Source organism: Condylura cristata, unplaced genomic scaffold, assembly GCF_000260355.1.
Source record: "Condylura cristata isolate star-nosed mole 26May11 unplaced genomic scaffold, ConCri1.0 scaffold00019, whole genome shotgun sequence".
NCBI classification, from domain to species: Eukaryota; Metazoa; Chordata; class Mammalia; order Eulipotyphla; family Talpidae; genus Condylura; species Condylura cristata.
The window spans coordinates 30,849,843-30,864,616 of NW_004567120.1; the positions used below are offsets into that span (position 1 = coordinate 30,849,843).

Consider the following 14,774-nt stretch of genomic DNA (forward strand, 5'->3'; position numbering starts at 1 on the left):
TATTTCAGTTTGTCCCACATATGACTAAGGACAAATGAATGTCTAACTGCTGCTTAGAGGTATACTGCAACACACTTTATCCTTCTTTTAAAAGTGATTAACTTTCAGTTATGAGAGATTAACAAGGTAGCAAGTCTAGGACAAATTGCAACACAAAGAATTCAAGAAGCCAAGCTCAGTAATACAGATGTCTATTTTATTAAAAAAGTTACAAACAGGTGGACTGCAGGGTTGTTTTACAAAATGACAAGAATGAAATCTATTGGAAAAATTTTACTTTTACAAATCTTTATAGGTCATTGTTCAATGTTTGTACTTGTTATTTGAGAGTTTTACCTTTCATTGATAAAGTTACAGTACATTAGATCCATGATAACAGGTTACATGATTTCATTTGCAGAGCCCTACTGCAGTGATTTGAACAACTCCTAAACAGATGCCATAGTAAAGACGAGACATATATTGCATTTAATATTAATTTATTATCCTAATAAGCAACTTGACATGCAATCTATTGAGGAAGCTAAAATAACTTTTGGTCCCTTTTCTTAAAATGTGCTGGAGAAACCACCTTTAAATCACCTTCCCCTGATTCCTGTAATCCTAAGTGAATTCAAGTTAAATTTGCTGCTGAGGTCAATGACACCCACACACTAGAGGTGGGGACAGAGGATGAAAAATATCCATAGGAAAGAAACGCTGTATATATATATAAAAAAATCCATCTGCAGAAATTTAAAATCATCATCAATTATTTGATTCCTTTAGAATTTCACACAGCTAATAAAGATGAACCACGATCACTTAACCTACTTTGAACTGAGTGTTAGGTTTTAAGTTTGGTATTAAAGTGCAAACTTAAATTAGGTATTCATTTCAAGCAGCTTATAAATAAGGAACTATGTTTCAATTGCCTTCACCCTTACATCTTACCATAAAAATTAAAAACCTAAGATCAAGGGTTTATTTTGAGGGAATTTGATCAGGAATCAAATGCAACACGATTTTAAAAAAGGAAATCAAAGTTTAATCAATTTCTATGCAATAATTAATGGTCATACTGACCAATAAATCACATGAATGTAGATATCACTTTATTTGAACATCACACACAATATAAATTTAAAATCGCCACACCCTTCCATAAACCATCACTGCATATATTAGAGCTTTCCTTGACAAAGTTATTGAGCTATTATAGATTAGAAGTATAGTTTTGGTTTTTTTTTGTCTTGTTTTATTTTATTTAGAAGCATGTTCAAATGACTAAAGCTGGGCTCCTAAAATCGAGAACTTTGGTGCAGTAGGTGAGCTGCAGTTACGAACTCCTGCAAATTAAAAGCACACAACTGAAACCAGATAAATGAAATACTGTCAGAGTTACAAAATTTTAAAATCATTGCTAGAAAAAGCACTCATTATCATGATGTTAAAACTGAACCAAAAAGATTATTCTTGATACGTTTCCTTTCTGTTTCTATACCTGTGTTACTGTTAAAATGTTCAAGTATTCAGACAAAATGTGCTGATTAGGTAAACATGGAAGGCAATGGCTATTAGAAGCACATTTGCAAAAAAAGAAAGAAAAAGATAAAAGAAAGCCCAGAGAACTTGGCGTATCCTCCCTTCTGTTACACAGATTTTGTCTCTACTACGAACATGCTTCTTGGGAATAACTAAAAAGCAATTATGATAGTGCAAGAAAATTTTAACAAATATTGCTTTAAACTATTATTCAGAAAAACAAATTTTTAAGAACTCAAAAGTGTATATGATTTTATTTGAATTCAATTTTACATGTGTAGAAGTCTACTCGATGTCAATTACAAGCCTGACAGGCAAAGCTGAGCTATCTCTGTTTAGGTATACAATTAATTTACCATGGATACAATATCCCTTTTCAAAGGCATCGCTAAATAGGTCATAACTAAATTTAGAACTTCACAGAAAGGAAAATGTTACTGCTGCAATTCAATGCTGTAAATGAGATTAACACATGTGAAAACCTAATAGAATCAAACGCTTAACTCTTAGGCTAAAGGCTCTACAGTCAATTTCAAATATCAATTGTAACTTTCAGAACATGTTAATTACAAAAACACAGCACAAAACTGCACCAGAAGAAAAGGGATATTCCATCCATACAGGTAAAATGTGATCTTCAGTTTCCTTTTACAACACTGCCACACGTAAACAAAGTCTCCAAGTATTAACCAACCATTTAAAAGAGAAAGATCTGACAAAGAGAATGAAGCACTGGTGCGAGGTAATATACAGAAGTAACCATTTGTTTAAGGCTCAATTTTTTTCTCCATTACAACTTTCTTTTAAAAGGCATTGAGTAGGTAATACTGAGTTTGAATATTTAATAAATACAAGTTGAGAAACTGATTAAAGAAATCAATTAAAATATTAAAAATTAATTCTTGCATATTAGCCATCGATAAGAACTTAGAAAGCTATAAAAGGACTGATTGATAAAGAACAGATTTGAAACATATGGTAAACGTGCTAAGCATTCCTGTTTAAGGTCAATGGATCTTGAGGCCAAAGACCTTATGCACTTAATTAGATGTATGGCAACATGCTGTAATAGAGACAGGTTTACCAAGGCTCAGTTCTGCAACCCAGGTTGTAAAGTTCTCCAAAGCAGCATCTGTGCAAATTTCCTCTGAGTTTTATCTGCAATTAAGATAAAAATGTTATAAAATGCAGAATATATAGTGTAAAATGAGAACATTGACAACAGGTCTATACACACATGGACATGGTACCAGAATAACAATTGATTTTATGCATAGTTTTATTGAAGCAATATTGATTTACAGTTCTATGATTCAGAGGTGAAGGCACACCCCTTCAAATGCATGGCCTTACACCACACCCACCACCAAGGCACCCTAGTCTTCCACCTTACTTACTACCTCACACCTCCCTCCACACTTTGCTCCCTATAATTCCCCCTGCCCTCCCACCCTCACCCCCAGTCTCAATTTTTCTAGGTTTTGTTTTTGCTGACTCTTTGTTTTGCTATATTCCAAATGAGTGAAATCATCTGGTGCCTGTCTTTCTCTTTCTGGTTTCTTTCACTTAGCATAATAACAGGTGGAATTGCAGTGTGTTTTCCATCAGTTTAAGTAATTTTCTGTGGCTAATAAAATTCATTAAAAATCACAAACACAGTAACAGTGATTCTGAGGGTATATCACTGTGTGTATATAATTTCTGCTTTGTTTGCTATTACACTATACATTTGTATTGAATTTTTTACAATATTAAAATGCTTTTGATGGTTTAAAAGATCTTACAGTATAAAAGTGTCAAAAATTACTTCTACTTTGAATGTGATCTCTTCATATTTTTAATGGGAAATAGAATTACATGCTTGTTAATTATGAGCTAATTTGATAGTATGTAAAACTTTTTCAAATTTAGTTTGAGTATTTAAAAAAAAAAAACATGTTTGAGTCAGAAAACAGCTACTGTGATCACTGCCAGGTGGTCTGACTTGGGTTAGATGTTCGCTGACAGCAATAGCTCACGTTAGCCACTGTCATCTGCTTCTTTTGGGGAAGCCTCTGTCTGTGACTGGGATTTCTCAGTCTCTGTTCTTATAGAACAGATTCTATAGATTCAATAGATTCAATAGATTCATTGCCTCCCCTGCCCCTGCACCCCTTCATCCTCTACCCCCACCCCTACCTCATCCCCCACCCCCCACAGGAGAAGGGTGGGGAATCTATCATTCAGACACAAAGTCCTTCAACTGTGCTGATCAACAAAGATGCTGATTAACAAAGAGCTTTTGGGGGAGAAGAATTACACTTTTTTTTTTTAAAGATTTATTTATTTGTGCATACAGAACTTGGGTATAGGACAGAGGCTCAGGGGCGGCGCGAGGCTTCACCAGAGACAGAGTGGGGAGCAGAACAGGCAGATGGAGGAAGTATACTGCTGAGGGGAGCAGCGGGCAGGTCAGGAGAGGTCTGCCACGCCATGTGGTCACCTCCGGGGCAGGTGGGAATTGAACTCATGGGAAGCGGCTTTAGATTCTCGGGGCAGGCGGGAATTGAACTTATGGGAAGCGGCTTTAGATTCTCAGTGCTGTGCTTTAACCCACTGAGCCACCAGGGAGGGCCGAATTACACTTTTTTAATGTAAAAGGTAAGGAATATTTAAAGAGCCAGAAACAGCAGAATAGCAACATGAGAGTGCCAAAAGAAACCAATTTAAGATTGCTGATGGGCTGTACCAGTGTTTATATACATGCATAATTTTAATTTCATGTGACAGCACCACTTCTATTAGTGTTCAATAGAGCCTGAGAGGATTCTTTAATAGCAGCTATATCATAAAAACGATTATTTTAAAAGAACATCTCTGGTTATTTTTGAAACTCTGCCATTGGGGAAAATAGAACAAAAGTTTGTCTGTTTAGAAATTATGAGAGAAACATTTTTCTTCCAATTGATTTTTTTTTTTTGCATTAAAAAAAACTTGTTCATTAGAACACTGGCTATTTAAGCTTGAACAACTCTTTTTCCTCATCATTAAAACAGTGATTCAAATTCTAAAATAGTGATACAAATTCTTTCCTCACAGGGTTGTTGTATCACATAAGGCAATAAGTTAAAGTGCCTTAAAAAGTATATAAATATTTGATTTTTTAAAAATTTTCTCAACCAGGTTATGAATTTCTAGAAAACCAGGGTTATATATGTCTTTGATGTCTAGGTTGAAGACCTTATATATTTTTGAACTCTCACACCGATTTGAACATAACAGCATGCCATTATACACACAACTCTGAAAATATCCTAGCACTTCAGACATGATGGCCTTCATTAATTTGAATGAATAAGATTGCTATAAATTCTAGTCCACAGCTCTCAAAATAAACCATTGTAAAGAGTTCTGGACTTTCAAAAACAACTGTCTCTTAAATAGGGAGACCTGTAATGTGTGATTTAATATTCCAGCTTTTTCTGAAATCAAATTGAGAAAGTATTATTTCAAACCAAAACAAACACTAATACAAACCAGTATGTCAACTGTAGTGCACGTTAAATAAAGGGTGACATAGGGATTATTTGCCATCCTTTAACAACCTGGTTAGCATTCAGTCTATCCACATTCCACAGGCTGACAATACACCAGCAAAAATCAAGAGACAGATAAATCTGGGTCAGGCCAACAATATTAATGAGTATTAATACAAGCTACTTTTCAAGGCAGTAATAAATTATAATTCTCTTCAGTAATAAGTCCTGAAGCAAAAACTTACATTAAGCAAAAAGGACAATCTTTCATCTTATTATTTCACAGGATGTGAAATGTAAATGTTATTCCTTTTCACCCTGACAGCAAAACTTTTAGTGTACTAACAATTCTCATTCGTGTAAAAAAAAAAAATCCCAGAAGCTTTAAAGGCAGCTGGTCAAATTCATACTTCTTACTCCCAGGATAGTGACATCATACCCAGACACACTGCACATGCAGAGACTGATGCACACAAGACAGAGCACAAATAATCCTTGTCCTCTCAAGTTTCCAGCAAGTCACCCAACAAATCTTAACACTGGAAGCTTCTGCTCAAACTCTTGCTCAACTGCTTTCACTTTTCCACGTTTCTCTAATTGGATTTTATTATGGAAGAGTACACAACAAAAACAAACCCAAACCACAGTCCAAACCTTTTGGACTCAGGAAATTATGAACTAGGGTATCCCAAGTAGAGTTAATCCGTACACGAGTACCAAACACAGAACTGAAAGAACAAAGATCATTATTTATGTCAGTATGAAGAAAAAGAGGATTCTTGGTTCAAGACTAGCACATCATTTCACGTGGCAGCAAATGCTCGGGATATTAACAAAGGCTCCTGCTAGGCTTAGCAGTTTATGAATGTCTTTTTCGCTTAGCTGGATTTGCCATTTCTAAATACACTGGCATTTACTAGCATTCTTTTTAGCAAATATAAATGTGCAAGGATAATCAATTTTAATTTTTTCCAGTTTGAGGCATGATATTCAGGGAATTTAGTCAAAGGAAATTTTTCAGATGAATTTCCTCTTCAGTTTTTATTTGGCATTTTCTTATCCAAGTTAAATATTTAGCCATATTAGCAAGACACTAGGCTGGCATGCCATGCAGTTGTGTTTTTGTTAAGTAACTTCCCTTTATTTCTCAACCCTAATTTACATAATGCCCAAGAAGTTGATTAGGGGCAGAGTAGGAGGATGAGGTCATTAAAAGTGCTCACCTGTCATCCCTTCAACAAAAACTTAAGAGCTGAATCTCTCCAAGGAATCTTTAAATAGAAGTGGTACCCGGCTTTAAGAACACAATGCCTAAAAGTTTATGGTGACCCCAGGAAAGGGGTAAGTTATTTTATTTTTTAAAGTATCACACCTAAAATCTCCACAAGTACAAATTCATGACTTTGATTCTGTGATTTCAAATAATGTAACTCTGAAGAGGAAGAAGGAAACAGGATGGAGAGCCAGCAGGAGACCTGAAATTCCCCCATTTCCTGGGGACCACCCAGTTACAAGGGGCGCAGCAGGCGGGTAGGGATCAAACTCTAAGGACAGAGGTGGGCCATCACAGTGATTGTGCTGAGATTTAACCCCTGGGCCATCAGGGAGGCCCCTTCTCAACTCTGAAGTTACTTTTTCTGAATTCAATAATCCTAAGAGTGTGGATAATCAAAAGGAATTTGGGAGTATGTTTTTGGTAGGATAAGTTTTTCCAACAGCTGACAGGAGTTAAATTTTTCTTAGTGACATTATCTTCTGGATTTTAGAATTCCACTGAGAAGTAATCCCATGAGGAGAATCTTTCCTGTAGTACAGCTAGAATACTTCCTCAGTGGCAATTCTCCAGCCCCATGATGCAATTTTTGTTAATTCTATGGATGGTTCATTCTAAGTCAGAGAAGTAATGGAGTAAAACTGAATGGCTCGTATGCATTTCACTCTAAAAGGAAAGCCTAACCTTGAGGTTAAAGGAAGCAATTAAAGAGGGTACAGACACACAGTCACTCTAATGGCCAGACACCCCAACGCTGGAGCAGGTCTAAGTAGGCACCTATTCACTCAACTGTCTGGAATCATGACTCCTGTGGAGGTCAGTGAAAGGTCTGGGAGATGGGGAGGGAGACACAAAAGGGAAAAGGACCCCCTTTTGCACCTGGTCTATTGTACATCTTTATGGTATACACTGTCCCCAAAGAAAACTTCCCCTTCAGTCAGGGCCGCCATTTTGGCTCACCATATGAACTGGAAGACAAAGAGCATTTAAACAGGCTGTTTTCCCCACTTGCAGTGATATCATGGGGCTGGGGGAAAAAATGAAGTCCCTGTATAAATGAACTTGTGCAACAAAATTCCACCACCCCTGGTTGTTTTACTCATACGATTAATATTTAACTTAGATATGAAAATGCCAGCATTTAAAAACACACAATGTCATTTAATTTTCAGGATTACCCCCCCTCTCCCATTTGCTAAATTTCTGGCACATCACATGTAACTAAAAGCTGGAAAAATTACAACTATTCTGAGTCTACGTATTTTCTTAAAAAAAAAAAAAAAAGAAAATGCTAATCAATTCCACTGTGTTTACAAACAGTAAGGCCAGCTAGACTAAAATGACATTCATAGATGGCTCAGGCTTGCAGGAGCCTTTGTTACCAACCCGGGCATTCCGCTGCCACGTGAAATGATGTGCTAGTCTTGAATCAAGAATCTCCCTTTTTCTTCAGGCTGACATATATAATGAACTGGGGCTGACATAAATAATGATCTTTGTTCTTTTAGTTTGACTCCTGGTGTTTGGTACCCGTAAGAACCATTTATGCTCGTTGGAAGAACCCATGCCATAATACACTGAGAAAAAATGGGATAAAAATCTTGCAAGAGCCCTTCAAACCATTGCAAAGAACACCTTTTAAAAATTCCTGGTTTTAGATACCTTTTCCCAATACTGGACTTTCACTGATAACTGGACCAAGATACAGGAGTCCTTCAAAAATAATCTTAAAATAATACTATTTGCCAAAGGGCCTATTACTTAACCGTCACACTGAACAAGCAACTTTCTTATACTTTCCACCTTCTCTTCAGGGAATCAACAGACTATTTTAGTATATTATTTGGCTCCTTTTTGGAATTCCCTCTATTTTTAAGTCACCTCTAGTCATCTCCCCACCTCCTCAAGTCCTACCCATTCAAGCGCTGACTCAATGCTACCAGCTCCCACATTTCTCTAAGTCGGTGGTTCTCAGGAAAGATTTTGCCCCCCAGAAGACATTTACAGTAGACAGTGACACAGATATCTTGTTGCCCCTGGGGGCAGGGGGGCAGCTCCTGGCATCTCGGGGTAGGGGTGCAGAGTGCTCCACAACATTGGACAGTGCACTACAGACCCCCTCAACAGAAACCAGAATGCTCCCTGGCCGCAAGTGGCCTCTTTCCCCTGACCTTGTCACCGAGGTTATTCATGAAACACCCATGTTCTCAACAATGGTGTATATACCACTGAAGCCAACTGTCTGTGATTTATACCAATACAGAGTTGTTGCAATGTAGTTAATCAAACCCAAACAGGGCTGCCATACTGACTGGAGTTGCTATTCTAGCACACTGCTGCTGCAGTCAAAGGAGCCTTCAAATCACTCAATGGCTGACTCTTTAGGTCAATAAGGAAAGCAGCCATGAACTCAGGGCATAAACAATCTGCTTCCAAGTTTGCTTCCAATCTTCCACTAAGATCACTGCCAGTGGGCGGGAGAAAGGTGAAGAAACAGTTCTGGGAGTCATGAGGATAAAGAGGTGTTGAGTAAGAGGCTGGTGACCCAATTGAAGGGTGGCAGAGAAAATGGCAGAGGAATTATCAAGAGCAATTCTTAGAAAATTAATAAATGTTCCCTTTCAATTAAGAGCAATCAATGTATAGCAGTCAGTCTTTCTGACTTACTTGAGTCTATTTCTAACTTGGGCAACAATTTTGACTCTTAAGGAAAAACATTTCTCAGATCACCTGTACTTGTCTAAGTGTAAGTTTCAATCTAGACATAGGACAGACTTCAAACTCCATGATTCAAGCTGTAGGATTCAGAATCCATCTCCTGTTTAGATAAACAACAGATAGACACAACCACAACCTTTATGGCCTGATTACAGCTTCCCACGTGTGTCAGTTCAATGTTATTTGACGTTAGGAAAAAAGACTGCAGATAGTGTGTTTTGTTCTAGAAGATCTTGGTCAGGGAATTCCTCTAGTATTTCAAAAATTCAGCTGATTAGACCTTTTATTTCAAGGCTATCATCTTCAGCTGTGTTTTCTGCTTACAAAAACAAAACCAGGTCATAAAGTACAAAGGCAACTTGACCCATTATTATAAAAAGTAAGCAATTGGTAGTTTCTGTTTTTTGGTAAATTGACTAACAAAGCTATAAACAAAGCTTGAAATATTAAAAATCTTTTCAGTCATTTCTTTGGGTAGTCAAGTGGATTAAAAGTAATAAAGGTCACAAAAGTTGCAAATGAAATAAATTTAGAAGTAACCCAGGATGAGATTTAAAATTGCCTTACAAATTTCCCATTGGCAAATTTGAGTGAGGCAGGTTGTCTTTTTTATGTGCAATTATGCATTGCTTCTTATAGATGTCTATATTGATGACTGAAAGTAATGGAAATGTTGATTAATTTTTTGATAAAGATGATAAAACTAAACATGTACACTTATTCCATTTGCCCAGTTAAAAGTGTCAGCTAGAAAAAGAACATAAAGGTAAAGATGGAAACACAACACAGACCTTGTTCAAACCTGAAGCTGGCTCTCAATGTGAGAGATTATGGAAAGGAGAACATGGAACTTGATCACCTACACACTCCTGTCACTGCCTCCAAGACTATACTGTAAGTGTGATGCTGTCAACAAAACCTATGCTGGACTAGAGTCTGAACAATGACTTTAGAAAGCAATGGTACAGTTTGGTAGAAAAGCGTTTTCACTGTATTATGGTAGACTATAAAGCTGGTGACTGAAGGCATTCTGAATAAAACCCAGCTGTCATGCTTCATTTCTAAAGATGACACTACCTGAAAGGAGATCTTGTCTGAAAAGACAAATTGGGGACCGTTAGTCTTTTCTCCAGGGAGCTCATACAAAGCCAGACCTTTGATTAGGAATCCACTGCAATCTGAAATGCCTGTAGTCATTTGCAACACTGCCTCCTAGACTTGAGGTCAGTCTTGGCTCAAGACAATCAATTCCATTCCTGAAGTTGTCAGGCCACTCTGGCATTTGCTGCGGTTTCTCAACAGCCAGGAATTGGTTGTTTTGTCTTATTATCTAAGTGTTGCTATCTGAGATTATCTGCCCACTTACAGTCCAGATGATATGAATGCCATAATCTCAGTTTAAAAACTCGGTAATTTTATACAGCCCACTTTTTCAAGACCCATTTACTTAAAAAACATTTAGCTATCACTGAAGGTTTTCTTACTGTCCTTACTTAGTCCATCGTTTCCTGGGCTGAAGAATGTTCTTTCTAACACATCATGGGTGATTTTACCTGAGTCTCACTTGGACCATATATTCATAAGGAAGTCAAGGTACAGTGAGGCACTGTAATTTGTTATAATCAGAGGTCACTTAAGTCTCTCGAGTGCAAGGTACAGATAAACTTGATTAAATAACCATCCTGCTAAATCAAGCACTTGGGAGATTAGTAAATGGATGATTTTAACTATAGCAGTTTGCCAGTCTGGGATAGAAAACAAAACTAGTCATCGTCTGGAATTACTAGATGTTGTTCTGTGCATTTCGGATTTAAATGACCAAAGCTGGGAAAGGAATATTATCCTTTAACTCATCCCAACCCAAAGAAATGCTGTTAGACAGACAGAGAGAACTTTAAAAGAAATAAATCTTGGTGAAGAGAATACAAGCAATTTCCTATCTTCATTTGCTTATCTGTACTTTTTGGGTTTCTCATTGAATGTTACCATTTTGTGATAAAGATTAAAATGTTAATTTTAAACAATGAAGGCATTTAAGGGAAGAAATTTAAGGATAGCACAAAATGTTCTAATATTCACCAGCTTTTTGTTACACTTGTTCAAAAACAAAATTGTGTGGCTTGGCGGTTTTCATCAACAACTAACCTGCTCGGTATGGCCATGATCGAGGTTCTTTTTACTGGATGATGCAAGTTGTACAACACTGATCTTGCTTCTCCGGCAGCGAGGAATAGTTCATTTGTCTGACGATCTCAGCAAAAAGTTCATCCACCATCGATTTACTTTTTGCTGATGTCTCCATGAAAGGACAGCCCCATTCTTGAGCCAGAGCTCTGCCTTCTGAAGACATAACCTCTCTCTCTGGTTCCAGATCCACTTTATTTCCTACTAGGATTAGTGGGACTTTTTCATATCTCTTCACTCTGACAATCTGATCTCTCATTGGCTTGATATCCTATTTAACAATCAGAGGGGAAAAAATACAGTGTATAATCATAGCAAAACTATTCAGAAAACCAGAAGTATTACAATACCATCAAAAGTCATCCCTCTGTGAGTAGAGAAAGCAAATTCAAAATAAAACCACACCCCCAAATGGAGAAAGCAGCATTTTCTCCACTGAAGTTGCAATGAAATCTTTTCCACACATACTACCTGCAGTGTTTCCATCAAAAATAAACATGTAGGTTGCCCACTCACCTAAGGACTCATTTAATGACTTCTTTCCCCCAGTCTATTGTGACTTTAAAAGCCAGTTACCAAATATGATGAAGGTGTCTTTTACCACCTCCCAAAACCCGCCTGCTTGTCATCACTGATTGTAACACCTGTTACCCTGGCACGCGTGGCATCAGTTCCAACCCATCTAGCAAGAATGCTTAAGCGAAAGTGTTTTCGGTGTGAACACAAATACTCTGTCATGCCTAGAAGACCAAAGTTAAAAACAAATTCTTAAACTTAAATGTTTCACTGGAAATTTAATGATATGCTTTCAGCCCAATAAAATCAAACACTTTAAAATACACTTCAATGTACTAGAAACTATTAACAGTGAACAGCTCTTGGGAAAGACAACGAAAGGGGCTGGATGAGCTAGAAGTCATTCGTTTCCTTGACTAAGTTCCTTTTGGCAGGCTGAGTTTTCTCCCATGTGTTTTTTACTTTTGCTAAGTAATTACAACTAATTACAAAGAGTGAATTCTCTAGTAGCATCAACTTTGGGAGGAGTATGATAAAAGCTGGTATTACAGATTTTAATTTTAACATTACAGGCTAAGAAAATTTTTCATAATTTAAAAGGTTGGACTTAAATATAAACCATATTTCATTTTAATAGCTATAGTAAGCAGGCTATTCACACACAGGATGAAAGAGAAACTGGGACTATCACAATTTATACAAACAGTTATTTGATATTTGTAATAATTTGGTCTCATTAAGCTATCAACTCAGGTCTTCGAAGTTAACGTCCTTTCTCTAACCCTTATGGGATGATCAAGAGTTCAGCTGAGAACCAAAACCTAAGGTTATGGGTTTAAAAGAGTTTGTCTTTTTTGAAATTATGACAGCTGTTCACTTTCTATAACAGAAGTAGGTATAATGGCAACCTTAAAAAAAAAAAAAACCGATGAAATGACTTCCACCTTCGAGTCAGCTAGTGGAATAACAAATCTCCCTAGGATCATTGAGGAAGAGATGCTTGTTGAATATCACCGTTAATTTGGTATTTTCTGAGCAACACATACTTTTATGATGCTACTGCTTTGGAATGTAATTTTACATAAAATGAGCTCCAATTTGATCATGTTAACTTTGACCCATTTACCCAGAACATACTAAACTTAAAAGAAAAAAATCCTTAAGTTGTATCAGGTTACTGGAAAAGTTCGCTGTAGAACCTTAATTTAAAATACTAAAAAATGTGGAATTAGCACTCAGTATTGGCTAAAGCACTTAATGTCTCTTAAGTAAACAACATTAAGTGCATACCTTTAAATGCAGAAAAAAATATATCCATTTCCTAAATCAATGAAGGTCAATAGAACGGGTCAATATGAGGTTATTTATTTTCAAAGAATAAATAGCAACATTTATTGCAGCTCTTAAAATAATGTTAAACCTCCAGTCTGTCTCCCAATGGAGGACAGACAACTTTTCTGAGGAAACTGGACCACCTAGGGTTTGCCTCCCTCCTCCCCCAACCCCCACCCCAAGCCAAGGCTAGAAATCTACACTTGTTCGGAGTCCCCAGATCCACCTACTTTCTGTAAGCCTAGTCAGCGTTATCAGAACGAATTCGGTCAATTGCAGAAAAGGAGTCATTCTAGATTTTTGTTGGTTATTAATTCTAGGTACCAGTCTTTTCAATTAGTAACTTTCCCTCACATGCCCCAACTAAGTAAAATGCCTAGAAGGCAGGTCTTGAGTTCTTGTGTTGCAACAGTAAGATTTATGAATCTGGTTGAGAAACCTGGGTGAGAACAGAGTGGGGGGAGGGAGGGACACACAATGATCTTGCAAGAGATAATCGGCTCCCAATAATTTTCCTTCCAAAATGATCTATTTACCCGAGATTATCTGTTAAAAATCTTGAATACAGTAATCAATACTTGTTGAATTCAAAAAGCAACTTCAGCCTGTTATACTGCGGGCTAAACGTACACAGAGTGACAAATTTCTTTTTCTGTCTTCTTCGACTTAAAAATAACTTTGAAATATTTGTTGACGGTTGTTACTTTAGTCCACTCTACAGAAACAGCCCGATACTTTTCCTGCCAGGAGCAACCTCAAAAATGCGCGAGGTCGAACTTTCAAAAGCAAAACCTAGTCATTAACGCAGGGCTCCAGCAAACCAGAAGTAAATGTAGGGTTACCACACCCCCTTCGCACAAATTACAAGACTCGGTTTGGTTACCTGAAAAGACTGTTGATTAACCAGACTATAAACCAGGATGAAACCTTGGCCATTTTTGATGTAGAGATCTCTCATGGAGGCAAACTGCTCGGTTCCTGCGGTGTCCAGAATTTCCAGCACGGAGGGGGAAGAGTCCACTTCGATCTCTTTGCGGTAGAAGTCTTCAATGGTGGGGTCATATTTCTCAATGAAAGTCCCGGTGACAAACTGCACTGTCAGGGCCGACTTGCCCACCCCTCCGCTCCCTAACACCACTACCTTGTATTCCCTCATGAGTCTCACCTTCACCCACTCCTACCAGAGGGGGAAAGAACACCCGCTAGCCGTGGCGCGCTAAGCCAGGCGGAAGGTGGGCGGAAATCTGCGAACTGGGGAGGAGAGCGCAGAGCAACCGGCGGCCCGACGGGGGAAGGAGAGGAAGTTAAAGGCGGGGGAGGGGAAAGAGCCCAGAGTCGGGGTGGGTGGGGACGCAAGGGTGAGGCCCTTCCTATAGGAATGGCAGCCCAGGCCGGGGGCGTGGGGAGGAGGGCGAGTCCAGAGCAGCCCAGCGAGGGGGAGGCCGATCGCGCCCCCCAGAGGGCAGGGGTGGGGGCCGCAGAAGGGGGCTGTCCGCGGGCACGCGGGCTTCCGAGGAGCTGTGGCCAGGGGCGGCCCGGCACCCCTCCCCCGCCCTGCACACAAAGGGGCCCAGGGACCCCGCTTCCTGCCGGCGCCGCGGGGCCTGCCCAGGCCGATGGGCTCTGCTCCAGTCTCCGCCGCCCGGGCGGGTCTCAGGGCCGCGGCTCCCGCGGGCGTCGTCCGGCCTGTGAAGGGAGGAGAAGGGCGCCCG

General features: G+C 38.7%; 1 protein-coding gene across 2 annotated transcripts in view; it reads right to left on the reverse strand.

Annotated features, from left to right (window-relative positions):
• Positions 1-323: 323 nt before the first annotated feature.
• Positions 324-14,774, reverse strand: part of RAP2C (RAP2C, member of RAS oncogene family) — a 15,956-nt gene continuing 1,505 nt past the window's right edge. For both annotated transcript variants that reach the window (XM_004685812.2, XM_012727294.1), the window contains exons 2-4: positions 13,946-14,748; positions 11,176-11,485; positions 324-2,682 (exon numbers count right to left, since the gene is read on the reverse strand). In XM_004685812.2, coding sequence (XP_004685869.1) covers positions 11,207-11,485; positions 13,946-14,218 — 552 coding nt within the window. In that variant the 5' untranslated portion in view covers positions 14,219-14,748 and the 3' untranslated portion in view covers positions 324-2,682; positions 11,176-11,206. The remainder of the gene's footprint in view (positions 2,683-11,175; positions 11,486-13,945; positions 14,749-14,774) is intronic.